The following is a 22128-nucleotide window of genomic DNA, read 5'->3' as shown; positions in this document are numbered from 1 at the left end:
GCCCCTAATGCGCACGCGCATTAGAGGTGGCTCCACCCTGGCCGGCCTTCGCTTTCCGCACGCACCTTTGAGATAGGGACCTCCGCACCCTGCCTCCGAGGTACCGGAGCGTTTCCCGCCAAGATAGGGGGCGTGGTCCGCGCGCAGCTTGATGACGACACTTCGGCGCCCGATATCCGAATGGCGGCTTCCATCTCTCAGGCTGGCTATGCAATGGATCTCACAGGTGAGTGACGGGAGCCGCGCGCGGGACGCTCTCGAGTCCCCGCGGCCGCTCCGAACCTACGCTGAAGCCGTATCCGTTCCTACACTAGCCCCAGGCCTCGGCGCCTCTGTCCAGGCCCGGGCCGGGCAGGGCAGGCGGGAAAACCGAGGACCCGCCTGATACTTCATGCCTTCTTCCTGGGCTATGCCCTCATGCCGCCTTTCCACGCGTCTCGCACACCTGCTCCCGGTGGGTGCTCGGCTAACATCCGTTGAAGGAGTTAGAGGCAGGAGAGCCTCGAGTTAAAGTTGTGCCTTGGGCTCAGCAGAAATGGGGTTGTAAGAGCCGGGGTGCCGGTACCGGTCGGATCTTACCCTTCCTGCCCGCGTGGGCTGACTTTTCTGAGCCCCAGGTTCCTCATGTGTAATATAGGGATCTCGATGCTCATTTCACAGGACAGTTGTAAACAACAAACGGGAGCACGCTGTGCTTTTCAGATCACAGCCTGAGGGAGCCCTGGTGGTAGCGTCATCTGCTTGGCATGACTGGTGTTGACTGAGAGCTTTTGCTCTCAGAAGAAACCCCAAAACGAGGTCCGAAGCAGCTCCTGCAGAAAGTGGATGTGAAGTGGTGAATGCTTGGTGCACAGTATGCGATGAAGGAGATGGCAGGGTCAGAGAACAGAGCGTGTAAGAGACACTGCCCTCCTCTCTTGAGAGGACGGCTGGTTTGGAGCCTCTGGGCCTCATTCTTTTAGCCACTGTATATGCAGGCTTTCTCTGGGCAAGGAGGTGCTTTCACTTCATCATCTCTAAAGCTGTGCCGTTGCAAACAGTCCACGATTTTATGCTGCTTTGATCATTTTAGAGTCATGCACAGTGTTCACTTGGCTACTTGGTTCAGGACTGAGGTGTTTTAAGTCTTCTTTAAAACTGAAATTGATAGCTATTTAGTTAAGAATCGAAAAAACTTGGGAAGTATTCCTATTGCCAGGTGGCAGAGATGTGTGTCTCTTCTCAACCCCCCAACTGCCTACATGGCATCCTTGCACCCAATCTTTCCATCCACATACACTGCCAGTTGCCAACTCAACATCCTTACCCGTTCTGTGGGCAGAGCTGTGCCAGGAAAGTGATCATTAGCCCATTACTAGCCCATCATTTAACCCATCATTAGCCCATCTGTTCAGTCCAAGTCAGGATATTTTGTTTCTGACCTGGGTGGGCAGCGAGGTAAGAATCTGGAAGGCTGCTCCTGATACCTGGATGGCTTGTTCAGAGGCTCCCTTGGGTGAGGTTGCTCATTCTCTCCCTTCATTTACTGTCACAGAGCACAGGTAATACAGAGATTTACCCGTTTGTCTCTATGTGAGATCTGTGAGGGGGTCTATGTACAGGCAGACCTTTGGGGTATCACAGATTCAGTTCCAGACCACTGCAGTAAAGTGAATATGGCAATAAAGTGAATCTAATGAGTTTTTGGTTTCTGAGTACATATAAGTTATGTTACACTGTAATCTAAACTGTGCAATAGCATTATGTCTAAAAAAATGTACATAATTTTAAAACTATATTGCTGGGACATGCTAATCATCATTGGGCTTTTAGCAAGTAGCAATCTTTTTTTGCTAGTAGAGGGTCTCGCCTCCATGTTGACGGCTGCTGATAGTTCAGGATGGTCGTTCCTGAGGTTGGGGTGGCTGGGGCAATTCCTTAAAATAAGACAACGAAATTTGCCCCCTGTTGATTGACTTTTCTTTTCAAGAATCATTTCTCTGTAGTATTTTACCACAGCAGAACTTCTTTCAAAACTGGAGTAAATTCTCTGATACCTGCCACCCCTTTATCAACTAAGTTTGTCATATTCTAAACCCTTTCTTGTCACTTCAAGTCTTCATAGCATCTTCACCAGGAGAAGATTCCATCTCAGGAAACCGCCTTCTTTGCTCATCTGTAAGAAGCAACTCCTCGTCCATTAAAGTTTTAAAATGAGATGCAGCAGTTCCAATAGAGTAACAGTGAAAAAGTTTGAAATATTGTGAGAATTACCAAAGTATGACAGACACGAAGTGAGCAAATGATGTTGGAAAAATGACACCAATAGACTTGCTTGGCACAGGGTTGCCACAAACCTCCAATTTGTAAAAAAACCAAACAAACGTCCTTGGGAAGTTCAGTAAAGCAAAGCATAATAGAATGAGGGATGCCTGTGTTAGGGTCTTGGTTATGCCATTTACCAGCTAGGGGAGGGCAAGTGATTTGCCTCCTCTCTGCCTCCATCTCCTCACTGGCACTGACCTCATAAGGTGGTTGTGATGGTATTCTATTCGTTCTTAACAAACTTAGCAGCTTAAAATCACACCCATTTATTATCTCACATTTTCAGAGTCAGAAGTGCAGGCAGACTTGGCTGGATTCTCTGCTCAGGATATCACAAGACTGAAATCAAGGTGTTACTCAGCTTTGCTGTTATCTAGAGTCTCCCAGGAAGACTCTCCTTCCAAGCTTATTTAGGTTTCTTGCAGAATCCAATTCCTTGGAGTTGTAGAACTGAGGTCTCCCATTTTTTTGCTGGCTGACAGCCGGTACTGCCCTATATCATATGGTCCACTGACTTGAGGCTTTATTCGTATCTGCACAATCCCTTCCCAGCAGAACCTAGATGAGTGTTTGATTGAACAACCAGAGACAGGAATACTGGAAGGCTATCTTCAACATTCTGCCTACCACTGAAGATTAAATGAGGAAATGTATGGAAAACCTTTAGAACCAGGCCTGGCACATAGCGCGTGTTTACACAAGCATTACTGAGGATTCACCACCACACACTTGGCTTTGAGGCTGGCCACCATGGATAAATGAAAATGGCATTTCTAGAAGACCTGAGACCTGGCGCACAGTGCGTGTTGGGTCACATGGTGTCCTGGCACTGTGAAACGACACAGCGTTCTGTTGTATGGCAGGTGCTGAGGTTCTGTCTTTGTTTCCTCATAGTGGTTTCCTAAGGTGGCCGTTTTCAACTTTCTGCGGGAGGCTGCCATGGCGTTCCCTCACCTGCAGCAGCCCAGCTTTCTCCTGGTAAATACCCGTTGCCTGCACGAGTGTCGGCGTGATGAAGGTTCTGTAGCTGAGGGGCCCTGGGAGTCCTTCCCACTGACTTGACGAACTCCGGTGGAGGTTTTTGGAGGGCATGTGCTGCAAATAACACTAGCCTAGGGGGTAGAGTCTGAGGCTTGACTCTGCCTGCTTTTGGTGCAAGGCCTCAGGTTTGCTCAACTTCAGAGCCCTGGTTTTCTCATCTACAAGATGGATTGGGTCAAACGCCATTTTCACTACTAACCAAGGTATGGGGAGGAGCAAGTGAAAAGGATGTACATCAGAATATTCAAGTCCTGCAAATCTTACACAAACAGTGAGGCATTCTAATAATCATAACTGTCATTGGTGAACACTGGAGGGACCCTGCTGTGCGGGTTCACCTGGGCGTGCCCTCTAAGTATTAACCATGACACTGAGAGGCCAGATACATGAGGCAGCGGCTGGTGGTGAGGATGCCTAATTTCAGTTCCCAGAAGATGCTTTTTGTAAACATTTGTTTGGAAGGACATTCTTCCTTGGTGCACCTGCTCAAGCCAACGGATCTGTGCCCCGGCCTGAACAGCCCAGGTCTGTACCTCTGACTGGGGCTCCACTCTCATTTGGGGGTGGACAAGGCCTTAGATATCCTTGGACAAAGCCTCCTTTGTTAAAATTCTGGCATTTCCTCCTGCCCCTGATCCCTTTGCACAGGAGCCTCTTCATGTAGTTGGGATATACAAGTGCTTTTCCCCGCCACGAACTGGGTAGGTTTCCTTTGTCCTTGTCCTGGGGGTTTTCTGGCCTCTCCATGGCCTTTGTGACTGGTGTTGACACTCGGCTGGAGCTGTCTGTAGTTTTCTGCCTGCCTCGTTCATGAGGCGGTGAATCCAGGTGGCTTGTCTGCTGCATGGCGAGCTTGGTTCCGAGGGCTTCTGCCATCGTGGCCGTCTGTTGGGCGTTCTCACTGACGGCCACAGTGGGGTCATCACGGGTGGTCAGTCACGTGGGAAATTTCCAGTCCATGAGTGCACACTTGGTGAGTACCCTGTGTCTGTGAGGGGTGCCCTGCACACGAAGGGTCCTCTTCTGGCTGCAGGGCTAACCCCCTGCTTATGGATAGGACAGAAATCAGTTTTGTTCTGAGACCGGGCAGTGCTGTACGGTAACTGGGGACACCTGACAGGGACCTGGGAAGAAGCCTGAGAATTGCTAGTGTAGTAGCAAGGGAACCAAGCAAGTGGTGTGCGTCTGACTGACTCCGACCCATCACTTCCATTTCTGTTTTGATACGAGCCTGAATATCAGGAAAAGCTTCACAGTGAATATGCTAATTGTGTTTTTGGTTTTTTCTGTCTCCTAGGCTACCCTGAAAGCTGACTCTATACATAAGCCCTTTGCACAGCAGTGCCAAGACCTGGTTAAAGTCATTGAGGACTTCCCCGCAAAGGTAGAGCTCTGCTAGCGTCTCTTTGGGGCAAGTCTCATACTCCTGGAAAAGCATTATTAGAGCCCCTGCTTCCCACCTCTGAGCACTGCCCTACGGAGGCCTGGCCCAGAACTGTGACTATCACATTTACGGACATATAAAAATAAGTGAAGTGTAGACCAAGGGTTCCTGACCCCAGGCACTTCTGTCCTGCACTGGACGTCTGGCAGTGTCAGGGGACTTACTTGATGGTCACATGGGGGAAGGTGCTACTGGCATCATGCGGGCAGAGGCATGCTGGCAACCGTCCCACAATGCGTAGGAACAGCCACCCCAACAGAGGTGTGAGAAAACTGAGAATACATATTTAAGTCCTACCCAAAACTGTCAGATAGAAAGTGTAAGCAAGCCTGGGAAGCCAACCTGGAGAAAGAACAGAGTTAACACCCAATGACAGGAAGTCATCGTCTTGGGCTCACTGCAAAGAAGGAACATTGCTGCTTGTTTTGGGTAAAGCTCTCTTCAGATCAGAAGTTTCGACATGTTTGTGAAAGCTTCTTCAGCCCAGGCTGATTTCTTGAACTGCCCCCGATATAAAGCCTGGTGGAAGAATCTAAAGCTGCCCCTCCTGTGGGTCCTGCCGTGCCAGGTTTCCTGGGCATCTCTGAACCTGGGGGTGACGTCCTCAGAGCTCCAGGCCAGTGAGGGAGGTGGGTGGGTCGTGGTGCCGGACCAGAGCTGGGTGGGAGGCCCCTGTGCACAGGGCCCAGCAGCAGACACCGTGCTCAGTGAACCCGCCTGAGGCCCCACTGTGCGTCATTTCAGGAGCTGCATGCCATCTTCCCCTGGCTGGTAGAGAGCATTTTCGGCAGCCTGGATGGTGTCCTTGTTGGCTGGAATCTCCGCTGCTTACAGGGACGCATGAGCCCCGTGGAGTACAGCATTGCTGTGGAATTTCTAGACCCTGGGTAGGTGGGTTTGTCCCCTAGAGGGGCTGAGTGTTTCCTCCTGGTGATCCCATTTTTAAATCACTGTGTTTCTCAAAGTTAAGAAACAAAGCAAGGTGGTTTGCAGTTCATTTGCTCTTTTTTTGTTGTTTAATTTCATGTTCAGTGGCCCAATGATGAAGTTGGTTTATAAGCTTCAAGCTGAAGACTATAAGTTTGACTTTCCTGTCTCCTCCCTGCCTGTGAGTAAGCCGCGGTGGGGAGAACTGCCCAGTGGCTGCGGTGGTGTGGGTGGGCAGGTCTGGGGGGCTGTGACTGGGCAGGGGAATGCCCTGGAGTCTGGTTGGGCCCAGGAGGCATCACAAGTAGAACTTCAGTGGTGACTTATTTAAAAAATTTTATCAAATGTACATCACAGTGGTTCAACAGCCCCCTCCTCCTGCTGCGCCCACTCCCCTCCCCTTGGTGACCACTCAGTGTCCATAAGTCTACTTCTGTTTTGTTCCTTCTGTTTTGCTTTGTTTTTATATTCCACAAATAAGTGAAATCATACTGTATTTGTCTTTTTCCACTTGGCTTACTTCACTGAGCATAATACCCTCCAGCTCCATCTATGTTGTTGCAAATGGTAGGATCTGTTTTCTTATGGCTGAATAATATTCCACTGTGTATATGTACCACATCTTCTTTATCCATTCATCTACTGATGGACACTTAGGTTGCTTCCATATGTTGGCTGTTGCAAACAGGGCAGTGATAAGCATAAGGGTGCATACATCTTTTTGATTCACGGATTTTGTTTTCTTTGGGTAAATTCCTTGGAGTAGAATTACTGGGTCAAATGGTATTTCTATTTTTAGTTTTTGAAGAACCTCCATACTGCTTTCCACAATGGTTGCACCAATTTGCAGTCCCACCAAGAGGGCTCCTATTTTTCTGCAGTCCTGCCAGCATTTGTTCTTGTCTTTTGGATACTGGCCTTTCTAACTGGTGTGAGGTGATACATCATGTGGTTTTAATTTGCATCAATGGTGACGTTTTTTAAAGCTTGTTCCCAGCTCTGCAGCGGGAAGGCATGCGCTGCCTGGTTCGTTCCTGCTGGGGGCGGGCAGGGCCTTGGGACCAGTGGCCAGTCCTGCAAGAGGAAGAAGGGGTGACTTGCCTGGTGTATGAGAAGCAAAGAAGATGGGATTCATCAGACGCTTGGCTGGGCTCAGAAATGTGCCCGGCTGCTGCCCTTGCTATTTTCAGGTCTTCATGAGGATGATATGAGACCCTAAGCCAAGGCCCTTCTGCTCTAGCGCCGATGCAGAGGACAGCGTGCTCGCACGGGCAGGGCCGTGGGCAGGTCTCCCCAGCAGCCTTCCCAAAGGGCCGCCCTGCCGGATCCTGCCCTCAGGCCCCCTCCCTGTCTCTGCAGGGCCCTGTGAAGGCGTCCATCCAGGAGTGCGTGCTCCCCGACAGCCCTCTGTACCACAACAAGGTCCAGTTCCCCCCAGCCGGAGGCCTCGGCCTGAACCTAGCCCTCAGTATCCTTTGTCAGCCCGTGGGTGGGGGCTGCGGGCTGGGAAGCTGGGGGCCGCCCACCAAGCCTGCCTGTTTGCCCCCTGATGCTGCCATCAGATCCGTTTGAGTATTACATGTTCTTCTTCGCTTTGAGCCTCATCATTCAAAAGGTACAGAAGGGGTGCCCCTGATCAGTTTGTCTCCCCAAAGCCCTGTGAAGAGGTGGCCAGAGCTCGGGACTGTCTTGCGTCCCAGTGGTCCTTTGCCCTCCCTGCCTCCTTTCGCCTCCTCTCTTTCCCCGTCCTGCCTTTGCCCTTTGGGCCACCCTCGCTTCGGATGGCAGACGTGGGAAGACCTGTCAGGCGATGTGGGGGTGCCCTGGGCACCCTGAGGGGTGGTCACAGGGGCTTCCCACAGAGGGTGCCTGCTGGGTGTCGGGGCTGGGTGGGGGCTTCCCAGGGGGTTCGCATGCTGGGCAGGACGGAGGGGTCTAGGCAGGCTCTCTGTAGTGGGGACTTCTTTCCTGGAGCCACTGAGGGTGCTGGGCACAGGCCCCTGGGATATGGCCCCCGTCCAGGGCTTTGGTGCTTTGTGAGTTGAGCCCTGCGATCGCCAGAGCCACACACTAATGCGAGTTCGGTTTCCAGCCGCTCCCAGGGGCCCTCCACGTCCGAACTTCAGACTGTGCCTATTTCATCTTGGTGGACAGGTACCTGTCATGGTTCCTGCCCACAGAAGGCAGTGTGCTGCCCCCACTCGCCTCCAGCCCAGGAGTGCCCAGCCCCTCACCAGCTCCCCGGTAAGGCTCCCCACTGCCCTGGCTCCCTCTTGGCTAGTGCCCGAGGTGGCCCATCTTGCAGCGAGCCGTGAAGGCCTGGCCCTTCCATGAGGGAGTGGCCTGGTCAGTGAGCATTGCTCATGAGGACAGTGGTGCCTGGATTCTTTGTCCAGGGCCCTCCCACTTTCACCACCTGCGGTTGTGTCCCTAGTCCCCTTCAACCTGGACCTGCCCCTCAGTCTTTCCTTACCTTTGCTGACTTTGATAACTCTGAAGTGCACAGCCTGGCTGTGTGCATAGTGTCCTCGCCTGTGTTCCCTGGTGTCTCCTCGGGGACAGGCACTGGCTGGGCATCGTTGGCTGGGGCACTGCTGCAGTGGCCTGCCATCCATGGGCAGGCGCCGTCAGCACACTGGGCAGAGGGGTGTCGGCCAGGTTTTCCTTCTGTGAACCTCAATGAGTACTATGCCTAAATGAATTAACAAGGGCAGTTTAGTGGGGAGATGCCCCAAACCGTAGTTACCACCAGCCAGTGCTAGCCTGGCATCTCTTGATTCTCAGCCAGGTCAGTATTTAGTAGGCTGTTTGCCAAATGGTGATTTTTCTAATTTCATTACTCTTAACAGTTATTAGTAGGCTCTCTGTGGTAAGGAAACTCTTCTAACCTGTTCATTCATTTGTGTATATCAAGTATGGACTTGGGGGTCACTGTGATTCAGTAGCTTTAATCGTCACTCCTCTCGCTGATTTTGGTGTCCAGGTTGCCCCTGGTTATACCAGCAGGCTCCCCGAATGAAGGCCCGTCTCTGTCTCCCTCAGGACCCCAGCCATGCCCTTCGCCTCCTACGGCCTCCCCCACACAAGTCTCCTGAAGCGACACGTCTCCCATCAGACGTCTGTGAACGCAGACCCCGCCTCCCATGAGATCTGGAGGTCGGAGACCCTGCTCCAGGTGAGCTCAGGGACTTCCACTCATCTTCCACTTCAGGTAAACTGCTCAGCCCACTTCCCCCTCCTGGGATAGGGGCCTAGACACTGCCCCAGCCAGGGGTGGTTCTAAATTCGTGTTTTTCTGCTGTGACCTTTAGAGAGAGAGACGGGAGAGACTCGCCTGCCTGCCCGACCTGTCTGTCAGCGGCAGTGCTTTTCATCCCAGGACTTCCAGGCCTGGGAAGTTCTGCTTTTCTCGTGGTGATGCCCAGTTTCCAGTGGGTCCCTACCCCTGCCTCTCTGACCTTCTCCCATGTTGTTGGCAAGGTTTCCTGTCACCACCATTGGGCGGACACTAAACCCTGCCCAGGAGCGTTTTTCTGACGCCGAGTGGAGAGGGCTTGCAAAGGCTTCACCTTGCTTGGCAGGCAGCCTCAGGCCCTTTCATGTCAGAGGGTCCCGATGGGGGTGGCAGGGCCCCTCGTCTGCCTTCGGGCAGGCCCCACGTATCACACAGGCTTAGGCTGCTCTCTCCTGAGCTCACCGTGGAGATTCAGCTGGTTCTGACCCTGGATCTGGGGCTGACTTGTTGGTAGCCACCAGCTTCACCTGTCGACAGCCAGGCATGTGGAGAAGATGTTTTTAGAGGCCCCTCCACGTGGTTGTTGAAGCAGCACAGAAGGGCAGACAGCTGTGGCCATCGTCCCTGGGCACAGAGGGTGCTCGTCCTTCAGGTGGCTCACAGCTAATGCAGGTGCTCAGCCTGCGCCAGCCCGCGCGGAGGGCAGGGGACCAACACACAGGCTTCTGGGCAGAACTTCAGGGTTGTTTTCCGGGCCAAAACGCTAATTAATGCCCTTTCTCCCCTTTTAATTCAAATCAGCTTTTTTTGGGTAATGGCAAACTATGTATAACATTTTACCATCTTAACCATTTCCAATTGCACGGTTCAGTAGTGTTGAGTATATTCATATTGCTATGTAACGGATCTCCAGAACTTTGTTGTCTTGTGAAACCAAGACCCTGTCCCCATTAAGCAGTTCCCCATTTCCCTCTTCGCACCGCCTGGCACTCACCATTCTGCTTCCTGTTTCTGTGAATGTGATGACTCCAGGTAGCTATACAAGTGGGATCGTGCTGTATTTTTCTTCTTATGGCTGACTTGTTTCACTGAGCATAGATAATGTCCCCAAGGTTCATCCACATTGTGGATGAAAGTGCAGAATTTCATTTCTTTTTAAGACTGGGTCATATCCCATTGTGTAGATGGGCCACATTTCTCTTGGGTTACTTCCACGTTTTAACTATTGTGAGTAGTGTTGGTATGAACATGGGTGTACAAGTATCTCTGTATCTCTGAGACCCTGATTTCTATTCTTTTGGGTGTATATCCAGAAGTGGAATTGCTGGGTCGCATGGTAACTCTTGGCTTGTTCAGGAACCACCATACTGTTTTCCATAGGGGCTACATTATTTTACATTTTACCAGCAGTGTACAACCTCTCCAACATGTTGTTTTCTGTTTTTTTTCCATTGTAGCCATCTTAATGGATGTAGGGTGGTATCTCATTTTTGATAGGTAGTTTTGATTTGCATTTGCATAATGATTAGTGATGTGGAACATCTTTTCGTGTCCTCATCGGCCATTTATGTATCTTTAGAGAAACATCTGTTCAAGTCCTTTGCCTGTTTTTGAATGGAGTTGTTTGGTTTTTATTGTGGGATTTTAGGAGTTCTCCTTACATTCTTGATCTCAATCCCTTATCAGATGTGTGATTCGCATGCATCTTCCCCATTCAGTGGGCTGCCTTTTCACTCTTTGATAGTGTCCTTTGATGCACAAAAGTCTTTAATTTTTGTGAAGTCCAGTTTATCTACTTTTTCTTCTGTTGCCTGTGCTTCTGGAGTCACACCCAAGGGATTCCTGCCAAACTCCATGTCATGAAGTTTTCTCCGCAGGGTTTCTTCTAAGAGTTTTATAGTTTTAACTCTTACATTTAGGTCTTGGTCCATTTTGAGTTATTTTTGTTTATGGTGTCAGGTAAGGGCCCAGTTTCATTTACTTGCACGTGGATATTTTCCAGCACCGGTTGTTGCAAAAGACTGCCCTTTTCCTGATGAATGGTTTTCGTGCTCTGGTCAAAAATTGTTTGACTAGATAATGCTCTTTTGCAGGTTTTTGTTGAAATGTGGCTTCATCATTATTCCTTGGAGATGTACCAAAAAATGCAGTCCCCTCACGCCAAGGTATGTTGCTTCAGTTTTTCCTCCCTTCTCCTGCTCTGGCCCTGGCGTGCCTGCTCAACCTGCTCCCTCTTGTCCTTGACCTCAGTTTTCAAGGGCTGGATGGTGGGGAGCGGAACCCTGCCCTCCTGCCTCTGAAAGAGGTGCTGCCCAGGGGTAGGTGGTGCTCCGTGGTGGGTTCGTGCAGTCTCTGGGGTCCTCCTTCCAGAGCACCGCCCCCAGCAGCAGGGGAGCTGCTGCTGGGAGTCCCGCGTAGGTCTGTCCCCTCCACTGTCACAGCACCCCCTGCTTTGCCACTGAGGTGGCATCTGACAGACCCCACCCACCTTGGTGCCCACACTGGTCTCCGCCTCCTGCAGAGCGCTGGCAGGCAGCTCTGCGCTGGGTGGGGTCTGACACCCTCCTGTGTGTGCTGGCCTGTCTCCTCTTCCTGGCCTTTTCCCCACGTCCCTATCTGGGCAGTTCTCATTTGCAAAGGTGCAGAGGCAGCCGAGGCCCTGGAGCCCTCCTGGGCCATTGCTGCCAGGTCCGCTTGAACTGTCGAGGTAAAACAGCTCTATTCAGTCAGTAAAAGGCAGGGTGGGCGCTTAGATTCATGCTGTGTGACACAGCTCGAACCGGGCCCCCGGGCCCTGCGGAGGCCAGTGCTGGCCTATGACTGACTGCAGTTGCCTGGCAGAGTCCCGGAGGGCTCCCGTAAGAATTAAGACTTGGGTTACAGTCGAGAAGGGTGGCCTGTCAGTCTCCCTGTGTGACTTGGGAAAGCAGTGGTTCTGCTCCCGGCAACTGGGTCTGCAGCCTTGCGCTCTGCCGCGTGGACACCGGGTGCTGCCCCCTCCACTGCTGTCTTAAAGTGCGCAGTGCTCCAAAGCTCCGTCCCAGGCCTCTCGTGCCACATAGCAGCTGCACTGCCTTCCCTGCTTCCAGAGCCAAGTTGTGCATGCTTCTGACCAGTGCATGGGGTTCTGGGAGGCTTGCTCAGCCCGGTGCATGTGGCTTGGCCTTGGAGATGCCACCTTGCTGCTCTGCCTTCCTTCTGAGCATCCTGTCTTCTGAGCCGTAGGAAGCATGTTCTTGTTCATTTGTGGCATCGGATCTGCCCACCAAGAAGGCCCTCTGTGAGGATTCTGTGTCCACGCAGGGAAGGGGCCGTGGGCTGTCTCTGCCAGGGAGGATGGTTTCCCTTTTTCCTCGTTCGCTTCCTCTTGGCCTGACCTCACCAGCCTGACCGGTGTGAGCTGCTCAGAGTGACTGCCTAGGGGGTGGCTGGGAAGTCCCCACCAAGCACCTAGTGAGGTTCTGTGCTTTGCCTCCTCTTGAGGCGGACAACTGGGTGTGTGGGAGATGGAAAAGAGCTGCAGAGGCCCTTTATCAATCATTCCAGCTGGCACTGTGCCGTGTGGAAATCCTCGCCAGTCCCAGCACAGCCCTAGGTGGCTATTTCCTAATTTGAGGGATGCAGGAAGTGGGTTTGCGGCTGGGCTGGGAATGGAGCTCATGCCCATCTGTGGAGTGCAGGCTTCCACTCTACCCCAGCTTCCGGCTTGCTGAGTGGGCTTCTGGAGGGGCCAGTGGGCCGAAAGGACAGTGCACGCCACAGGCTGTGGTGGGGCCTGCCCTGTGTTCCCAGTGGGGGATTCCTCCCTGAGCTCCGCAGAGCCCAGGGCCGGCCCAGAGGAAGGCTGCAGTGGGCTGATGCCTGGTTGCCCTGCTCCTTCCCACCCCTGCTCTGTGCATCTGGCGCATGGTGTGCTCTGTCCTCTCCTTTGTGAAGCACGGTGCTCGGGCTTGGGGCATGGACCCGGAGCAGCAGGATGTGTGCTGGGCAAGCTCTGGGCTGCACTTGCCCGACGGGGGTGGCTTCAGCAGGCCTTGACGCTTCCGGGAAGCAGGGCAGAGAGTCCTGCAGTGGCAGCCAGATAGCAAGCCGGCTTAGCTGCCATCCCAGTGGCTAGGCGCCCCGGCCTCAGGGTTCCAGCTGCCTCCAGTGGGTGTGGCTGTGGGCAGATGCTCGGGGATCGTGGGACTGCCGAGAGGCCCTGTGTGTCTGGAGAGTGGGGAGGCCTCGGGGAGGTAGGAGAGGCTGGTCTTCCCAGGTGCTTGAGAGAACCCCGGAGTGTCTGCGCCCCTGGTAACGATTCCTGGAATCGGGGGTGCGGAGGGTGGCAGGCCCCGTGGGCGGAGCCTGGGCTGCTTTGGGGAACGAGCTCCGGCGCAGAGAGAGCCAGCCACTCAGGAGGGCGCACTGACCGGATGTGAGACCCAGGAATCAATCACATCATGTATCGATTTGGTAAACTTCTCCTCGGGACAACCCAGGAAGTCCAGTAAATGACTTATTTTTCTTTCTTGGGCAGAGAGGCCTCTGTCCGGAACTGGCCCCTCTCTACTGAGTCTCGGGGCCTTCAGGGCCTTGGTGGCCGGCAGTGCGTCCCAGTGAGGACCTAGGCCCCTGGTGGGCTGCAGCAGGGCTGGGGAGAGGGGGACTCTATGGAAGGAAAGAGAGTCAGGCCGACGTCGGGAGCTGGGGAGGCCTGCAGGCCCCAGGGACGCGGAGGGGGCTGCCCAGGCGACCGTGGGAGGCCCAGCGTCCCTCCCACCCGCAGGTGGAGGAGCACCTCAGGGGGCCTGGCTCGGGCTGCCCACGGAGGGGCGGGGCCGGGGCGCTGAGGGCCGGGGAGTCAGGCATCTGCGGGGGCCGAAGGGCAGGAGCGGGATCGCCGGGAGGGCGGCGGGAGGGCGGGGGCGGGGCCTCCGGGCGGCGTCTCGCTGGCCTGCGGCTGCTGGGCTGAGACTGGATTGTCACTGATTGCTTTTATTTTTGTTTGTTTTCTGTTTCCCCTCCTTACTTCTGGGCTCCTTCTCTTTTTGCTTTGTCTCCCCCTCGCCCTATCTCCTGCCCTGCGCCCCCCACCTGCCCTGCCCTGCGCCCCCACCTCTCCTGCCTCTTCTCTCGGTTTCCGTTTTGTCGTCTCAGCTGGAGGTTCTGCACTACCGACTCAGTGTCTCCAGCGCCCTCCACAGCCCCGCCCAACCCAGCCTCCAGGCCCTGCACGCCTACCAAGTACTGGCTGCTCTCGTTTTGTTCCGTCTCACCCCTGCCCCGTGGTGCCCCACGGAACACATGTCAGTGCCGTGGTAAAGCCAGGGTCCGGCCGGAAGCCAGCAGGGTGACCCAGAGGCCGTGTTCAGCAGAGCAAGGCTGGCGTGGCGGCGGGTGGGAGTGGCAGGGGTCGGCCTTCAGCACAGCACAGCCCCCTGCTTTGCAGACTAGATGTGGTAGGGAGAGTGGCTCCATGACCCTGTCTGGCTGAGTCCCCAGCAAGTTCTGGGGTGTTGGAGGGTTCCGTGCTTAGCCTTGGTTCAAGGAAGTGAAATAGTGTGGCTTTTGCAGAGGCCCTGCTCACCCCGCATAGTAGGCCTGCTACTCAAGAACTGAGGAGGAGGAGACCCAAGGGCTGTGGGTGGCGCAGTTGTGCCAACCTGGGGCCTGTGTGTGAGGAAGAGCCGTGGGGAGAGCACGGGGCTTGGCCCTCCAGCCTGGAGAGGCTGTCAGGCCTTGAGCAGGTGGGGGCTTGGCCTCCTGTGAACTCATGGACTCCCCCAGAGGTAATGAGAGCACGTGGTGACTGCTTAGACATTGTGGTCTGCTTAGGCAGAAATGACCAGTGTGTGTGGACCAATTTGAGGTCAGCAGAGTGGACTTCAGACCTGTGGGGTGTTTCAGGGCTGATGGAGTCTGGCAGGTCACTGATTCATGAGACGAGGCCAGGAGTGTCTGTCCAGTTCACCCTCAAGGGAGCACAGGTTGAACTTGAACTTGAGCACAAGAGAAGTCATGTTTTGCTGGGATGGGGTGGCGAGTGCTGCGAGGTTCCTGCTCAGAAGCAACAGCTTCAGGAAGTGGGGAAGTGTCCAGAGGGCAGCGTGGGTTGGCCAAGTGCAAAAGTGGGTGCCACCCAGCCTCTGTTGGGGAGGGTCTCACTTGACTGAGCAAGTATCTGGAGAAGTATCTGGCTCCGTACACCTCCACAGCAGAGGGCCAAGAGCCTGGGGTGGGGTGGGGGCGTGGGCAGAGCCCCTGAGGCACAATCCCCCTGGGCCTTGGGAAGGTGCCTCTAAGGGGCCTGTCGGTGGAGGCGGCCGCATGCAGCTGTAGTGGAGGCTCCTGGAGGGACTTGGCTCAGGAAGGTGGGGAGTTGTTACAAAAGAACTTTGGCTTGACAAATGCAGCAGGAAAATGGCCCGAGGGTCCCAGTGGGGTTGGAGGGGAGTGTTCATGGGGGGTGGGGCCCTCCTCTGAGGGAGCCAGGACTAGGGGCCTGGGGTGCCAAGGGGGAAGGCTCTCAGGAGGGAGTTCCAACCTGGCATGGATGCCCTTCTAATCTTCTATTAGGATTAAAATAATCTAAAGCTTTTTTCTTCAAAATGATGCAAATCCATCAAGGCTAAAAAATACAGAGTTAACTCGGATGTGTGGCCTGGGCCTGTGGAGGCATTTCTGTGCCAGGGAGAGCTGGGTGGCCGGGGCTGGAGCCTGGCATACAGGAGAGGTCTGCCATGTCCCGGGGTGCACCGGGCGGCACGGCCTGCACTGGCCTCCACGTGGCTCGGTTTGGGTTAGGCCCCCAGATCCCCTCCATCACACCTGGAGGGGCGCCAGTGGGCTGAAGAGTGTGTGGGGACTGGGGCATGTCGGTCTGGATGCTGTAGACCAGCAGCTGGCAGGCAGTGATCCCACTCGGGACTCCACCCTGCACCCACCGCTGGACAGCCAGCAAACAGGCTTTCCTCCCAGGTCTGGGTCTCAGAGATCCTACATGGACTTTGTGAATCTGAAGCATGGCCCCCACAATTGAAGGTGGTTTTTTTGGGGGGGTTGTGTGTTCATAGGTCCACTAGCAACAGGGGAAGGGCCAGCCTGGACTGAGCCCCCAGCCAGCCATGTCCATGAGGTGAAAGGGTGGGCCTGTGGCAGGAGGAGGGACTGGGTCCCGCCTGAAAGAAGCCGTGGGCCTCAGCGAACTGTCCTCACAAGCCCGGGTGGGACCGGGAGGACAGACGGGACCCTGAGTCCAGGTCTGGGTGGGCGCCTGGCCTGCTCCTGCCCCTGCTCCTCATCCCCTGGCTGGTCAGGAAGTGGGGGACCCAAGTCACCTGCAGAGGGTGCAGAAAGGGGCTTGAGAAGTGCAGGGAGGCGCCTGGAAGGTCTGTCTGTTGGCAGACCATCCGCACACCCGCGCAGGCCTCCCTCTCTTAGTGGGGCTCAGACCCAGAGCGCGAGTACCCTCTGCCCGCGCCCAGCACAGGTGGGGGCTGCGAGCCTGGGTGGGGCGTGGTCGGGCCGTCCCGGGAGCCCCTCCCAGACTGACCGGGCCGCCCTCCCCCTCAGGAGGCGTTCACACCCACGGAGGAGCACGTGCTGGTGGTGCGCCTGCTACTGAAGCACCTGCACGCCTTTTCCAACAGCCTGAAGCCTGAGCAGGTCTCCCCCTCCGCCCACTCCCATGCTGCCAGCCCCCTGGAGGAATTTAAACGGTAGGTGTGGGGCTGCAGGCGGCCCCTGCCTCCTGGCCTGCCCCCCCCCCCCCCCCCCCCGTCCTTCTCGCACATGTGTGGCCCACAGTCCTTTCTCCAGGGTTTACGGGGTGGGTGTGCTGTGCCCTCCCTCTCCCCACTGCCGTCTAGTCAGGAGAAGGGCTGGGGCAGTGGTCTCACTTCTAGGTGCCTTTGCTGGCAGGGCAGGTGATTTTTGTGAACCAAGCAGAGGTGGGCACAGGAGCCACCCTGGATTGCCCACATGTGTGCTGTGTGTCCTTGGGATGTTCTCTAACCTCTCTGAACCTTGGTTTTCTCCTCTGAAAAACAGAGCTAGAAATAGGACGCCTTACTCCCAGGGTATGCCCAGCACTCACCCTGGCAGAGCAGCTTTGCAAACGGGAGGCACTGGGCCCCCATGAGATGACCCTCCCCCTGCAGGGCCGCTGTCCCGAGGTTTGTCCAGCAGAAGCTCTACCTCTTCCTGCAGCACTGCTTCGGCCACTGGCCCCTGGACGCGTCATTCAGAGCCGTGAGTGTCAGCCCCTTCTGCCCTCTGTGCCTTTGTCCCCTGTGTGTCCTGTTGAGGGATGTCCCGAGGGACAGATGAGGGAGGGAACCGGCTGTCATCACAGAGACTTGGCAGAGAGACCCTGGCAGGTCCCATTGTGCCGTGTATCTGAGCTCCCAAAGCCAGGCCTGGGGCGGGAGGTGCTCTGCCTGCCCTGATTGTGACCCCAGCCCCCGCACCGAACAGGTCCCGGCCTCCCTGAGCAGCACGCAGCCCTTTCGGCTAAGGGTTTCACGCTTGGTGTCCCAAGCCCCTGAAGGGCTGGAGTGAGGTTGAAGCATCCCAGGCCTGCACTGAGTCCCTCCTGTGTCCTCTGGGAAAGTGGGGACGTGGGAAGAGGCCAGAACCCGGTGGGGACCCTCCCTGGCAGAGCCAAAGTGTCAGCTAGGGATGGGCCCCACTCACCTGAGCTGCCTCCTGGCAGCCAGGCTCCAGGCCACCCAAGGAGTTGTCCCAGAGCCCCAGCCAACAGCCCACCAGTGTGCCAGCGTCAGGCCCTCAGGGCACATGTGTCCCGCCAGGTCCTGGAAATGTGGCTGAGCTACCTGCAGCCCTGGAGGTACGCGCCTGAGAAGCAGGCTCAGAGCAGTGACTGCCAGGCCAGATGCGCTTCAGAGAGGTGGTGAGCCCCACACCCTGCTCCCCTGAGGGGCCTGGGGGCTGACTGCCCACAGAGGCAGCTGGTGTCCCTCTTTCTCCCATCCCTTTGCTGATGGTCTCACCCGATGTACGTTTGCGCTCAGCCCCACCTGGACCTGCCACCCTTCCTCACCAGCTCTCGGCATAGCGACTGCCATCAGCTCCCCTCATCTCCTGGCAACTTCCTCTCCTTGACCACCTCCCCGACGCACCCCTCTGGTGCCCAGGCCACCCTCTGCCTCGGAGGCCTCCGTCATCGCAGGGGGTCAGGGTCTCACCGTCTGTCCCGCTTCCCCTGCCACTCCTGGCCTCTCAGCCGCTGGGAGGCCATGGCTGGGGAGTCTGGAACCCAAGGAAGAGCCGGGCTGCAGTGCAGCTGTGGACCCGGGTAGCCCTGCCTCCAGCGGGATGTCTGCCCCTGACGCACTGCCTGGTCCCCAGGGCGCCCTTCGTGCAGGAGAACCTGCTGATGTACACCAAGCTCTTCGTGGGCTTCCTGAGCCGCGCTCTCCGCACCGACCTGGTCAGCCCCAAAAATGCACTTATGGTGTTCCGAGTGGCCAAAGTCTTCGCCCAGCCCAACCTGGCTGAGATGATCCAGAAAGGTGAGCCCTGGGCTGGGGGACCGCAGACCCTCTGTGTGCCGCGTGGGCTGGTGGGTGGCCTGGCAAAGTGGTGTGGGGCTCCTGACGCACAGCGGCAGGTGAGGGCCTGAGCCTGGCCGCGTCTTGCCCTCCCTGCGGTGCGGTGCGGCGCGCCGGGCCGGGGCTGAGGCTGCGCCCAGAGGAAGGGGAGGTGCGGCTCTGAACCGCGTGTCCTGGTGGCTCTCGGTAGAGACAGCGCGAGGCACTCTGGCTCCCTGACACGCTTCTGTCTTAGCCGCCTTGGTTGGCTTTAGCTTTTCTGGCTTCATTTACAAGTGTCGGCCTTCCTGCTGACACTCGCAGGGCTCCAGGGTCGCTCGGAGTCGGGCCCCCGCGGCCTGCCAGCAGCCCCTGGGAGAGCCAGCGGTGCCCGGGCAGTGACTGCCAGGCCAGACGCGTGCCCCGCCTTCCAGGGGAGCATCTGTTCCTGGAGCCGGAGCTTGTCATCCCGCACCGCCAGCACCGGCTCCTCGCGGCCCCCACGCTCACCGGCAGCTTCCTGTCCCCATGGCCGCCGGCCGTCACTGACGCCTCCCTCAAGGTGAAGAGCCACGCCTACAGCCTGGAGGGCCAGGACTGCAAGTACACCCCGATGTTTGGGCCCGAGGTCCGGACGCTGGTGAGTGGGCCGTGCCTTTGCCGGCCACAGGGCTGTCCTGACCCTCGAGGGACTGGGCCTGGGGACGGCCCGCCCATTCGGAGGAGAAAGGAGGACGGCTGGGGCCAAGTAGATGCTGCTGTACCCCCTGCCTTGTTTTTTCAGTGAAGTCTTATTTTTTTCTGATGACAAAGGCAGTGTTTGTTGGGCATTTTTCTCACCTGGAATATGTGTGTCCTAGTCTCAGAATAGCCCCCATGTGTGGAAGCCGTGCCCACCTGGCCCGTTGGCAGCTGGGTGCCGGAGGCAGCCCCGCCTGAGCTGGCTCGCCTGCCCGTCTCCCCGGCAGGTCTTGCGTCTGGCTCAGCTCATCACACAGGCTAAGCAGACCGCCAAGTCCATCTCTGACCAGTGCGGAGAGAGCTCAGCTGGCCGCCCCTTTCTGTCATGGCTCGGCTTCCACTCCACAGACACAAACAGCTCCTACCCAGGCAACGACCTAGATGACATGGGGCAGGACAGCGTCCGCAAGACTGACGAGTACCTGGAGAAGGCCCTGGAGTACCTGTGTCGTGTGTTCCGAGTACGGGCTGTCTGCCGCCCCCCCAGGGCTCCGTCCCGCGGCCCCGGCCCCCCTTCCCAGCCCGGTACCAGCCCCACACTGACACCCGGCGCGGTTCCCCCCGCACGTGACCCGGAGCCCGTCCTGTGGGAGATGGGGGCCCCTACCTTCAGGGCCATCTTCGGGTCCCCTCGCTGGCCCTTCCTTTCGCCTTGAACTTGAAAGCAGGTGGCAGGAGGCAGCTACTGCTGCCTCAGACATGTTTCTTCCTGACAGCTCAGTGAGGCCCAGCTTGCCCAGCTCACGCTTGCCTCGGGGACGGCCCGGGATGAGAGCGGAAAGAAACTGCTCCCAGACTGCACTGTTGGGGAGGACGGCCTTATCCTCACGCCCCTGGGCCGCTACCAGGTGAGGCCCACGTTCCAGGGCTCTGGCTTTCCAGGCAGCGTGGCTACTGGTCCTGCCTGCTGGTCTCCGTCTCCCCATCGTCCCCATGAGCAGATGGCTCCTCAGAGTTGTTTTCAAAGGGGTATCTGTGGGCTGCCCCGTGGCCCAGGTCTCACTGGGGCTCATCTCTGCTGATGCTTCTAGATCATCAACGGGCTGCGAAGGTTTGATATCAAGTACCAGGGAGACTCGGAGCTGCAGCCCGTCCGCAGCTATGAGAACGCCAGCCTGGTCCGTGTGCTCTTCCGGCTGTCCTCTGCCATCAACCGCAGGGTGAGCGGGCGGGAGGGCCGTGCCCACCCCCACGCGCCATTCCTCCCGCCCACCTCAGGGAGGGCTGGCTGGAGAGTGCAGCCCCTGCCCGCACCCATTCCCTGTGCCTCTGTCTCTGCTCTAGTTTGCAGGCCAGATGGCAGACCTGTGTTCCCGGGCCGACTTTCTTGGCAGCTTCTGTCGCTACCACCTCATGGATCCTGGGCTGGCAGACAGGCACCTGCTGAGTCCTGTGGGGCGGGGGCGGGCGGCCAGCTGTGCCCAGGGCCCCAGGCTCAGCCTGCGCTTCCTGGGCAGCTACCGGATGCTGCTGTCACTGCTGCTGGCCTTCTTTGTTGCCTCTCTCTTCTGTGTCGGGCCCTTGCCCTGCGCCTTGGTCCTCACGCTGGGCTACCTCCTCTACGCCGTGGCCATGACACTGCTGACTGAGCGGGCCAAGCTGCACCAGCTCTGACTGTGGGTTGGTGTTGTTTCCAGGCAGGCCGGCAGGCTGGCCACACGGCCACTCCCTTGCACCGGGGAGGACACCTCTGAACCTGAGCCCAGCCACCTTAAAGCTACTAGGGGTCATTTTCCTGCAGCCTTGGAACCATCTGCAAGAGAATCTGAAACCAGAAGGGTGTGTGGTCCGGGCTTCGTAAGGAAGGAATGGTGTCAGTGGGCCTGTGAACCTCAGGGGGTGACCCGGATCTTGGCTGCCTAGTCCTCTTTCCTCCCCTCGGCCCGAGGCTCTGCCTTGAGATGGCCCTCGAGGCCGTTCGCTTTCACCACCTTAGGATTCAGCCATGCAGAGCTCAGGAGGTGGTGTCTCCGCTGGGGGCCCCTTGGCCTCTGCCCTTACCTCCCTTGAGGTCAGTGTGGCATGAGTCTTCCCTCCCCGGGTGCCACTGGGACGTAGCTCAGCCTTTGGCCCCAGAGAAGAATCCATGACCCTAGAAGAGATTCCTGAGAAAACCGGATGATGGTCCTCTGATTCCTAATTTTAAAGCTAAATTTTGCCATCACGTTTGGCAGTGACAGGCCTTTGTGTTCTCCCAGCAATTCTGAGGCTGGGTTGCACAATTCCTCTTTTGAGGAGAAAAGGTCCTTTAGGAGCACAGGTGCTTGGGAGACAGTCTGCCACCTCAGCTCCTTTCTGTCCCAGGCCATTGAGCACGCTGCTCAGTGGTGGCCCAGCATCACCCCCTATCCAGAACAGAATCGCGTCTCCCTGGGCACCGGGGACCTGGCAGAGGCACTGGAGTCGGATCCCACCAGCTTCTGCTCTGTAGCCAAAGATGGTCAAAGCATTGTTTCATCTTCAATAAAGTCAAGTGCTCAAAGACACAGTAAACACAGTAACCTTTTGATAATACCTAAACATTCAGACTACATGACAATTACACGTTTACCATCAATAATCATCCCCAGGGGGCTTGAGTGCCCTCCGCCATACAGATGATGCACTGGAGAAAATAAGGCCTCAATGGTGATTTTCAAACCAGGCCTTTGTCTTTTTTTTTCCTTAAGTTTGCAAACTAAATGCTGGGCTTTTTGTATTTTGATGTGAACTTGGAATAATGGCATTTTGGGGCCTACAACCAAAAATCAAACCAAATTTGTCATGACCATGGACCTGAATAAACCTGTTTTTATTCCTGAGTCTGCTGGTGCCTGGGCTCAGCCTCCAGGGCAGTCACGTGTTAGTCCCCCAGCCGCCCGGGGCCCACAGAGCCTGGTGGGCATCCTGTTGCCCTCACCCAG

At 56.4% G+C, this 22128-nt stretch overlaps 1 protein-coding gene across 3 annotated transcripts; it reads left to right on the top strand.

The window, feature by feature from the left end:
* Positions 1-63: 63 nt before the first annotated feature.
* Positions 64-22026, top strand: SMPD4 (sphingomyelin phosphodiesterase 4). 3 transcript variants are annotated; one of them, XM_057492380.1, is made up of 20 exons: positions 64-226; positions 3199-3282; positions 4643-4729; positions 5534-5676; positions 5822-5897; positions 7076-7184; positions 7279-7331; positions 7809-7960; positions 8759-8891; positions 11045-11116; positions 14091-14177; positions 16506-16651; positions 17093-17183; positions 17744-17844; positions 18303-18466; positions 18919-19124; positions 19453-19686; positions 19942-20073; positions 20257-20385; positions 20510-22026. In XM_057492380.1, the coding sequence occupies exons 1-20, from the start codon at positions 152-154 to the stop codon at positions 20837-20839; spliced, it is 2604 nt and encodes an 867-aa protein (XP_057348363.1). In that variant the 5' UTR covers positions 64-151; the 3' UTR covers positions 20840-22026. The 3 variants fall into 3 exon arrangements, with proteins under 3 accessions (XP_057348363.1, XP_057348364.1, XP_057348365.1); XM_057492381.1 differs by lacking the exon at positions 3199-3282; XM_057492382.1 differs by lacking the exon at positions 14091-14177.
* The last annotated feature ends 102 nt before the right edge of the window (positions 22027-22128 follow it).

This window comes from Manis pentadactyla, chromosome 14 (genome assembly GCF_030020395.1).
Source record: "Manis pentadactyla isolate mManPen7 chromosome 14, mManPen7.hap1, whole genome shotgun sequence".
NCBI lineage: Eukaryota > Metazoa > Chordata > Mammalia > Pholidota > Manidae > Manis > Manis pentadactyla.
The sequence above is the reverse complement of the archived record's forward strand: the minus strand, read 5'-3'. Positions and strand labels throughout refer to the sequence as shown.

Coding starts and splice junctions, on each gene's coding strand:
- SMPD4 (XM_057492380.1), top strand. CDS start 152: ATGACGACACTTCGGCGCCCGATATCCGAATGGCGGCTTCCATCTCTC. Junction 4,730..5,533: donor TTGAGGACTTCCCCGCAAAG/GTAGAGCTCTGC, acceptor GCGTCATTTCAG/GAGCTGCATGCCATCTTCCC. Junction 17,184..17,743: donor TGGACGCGTCATTCAGAGCC/GTGAGTGTCAGC, acceptor GTGTCCCGCCAG/GTCCTGGAAATGTGGCTGAG.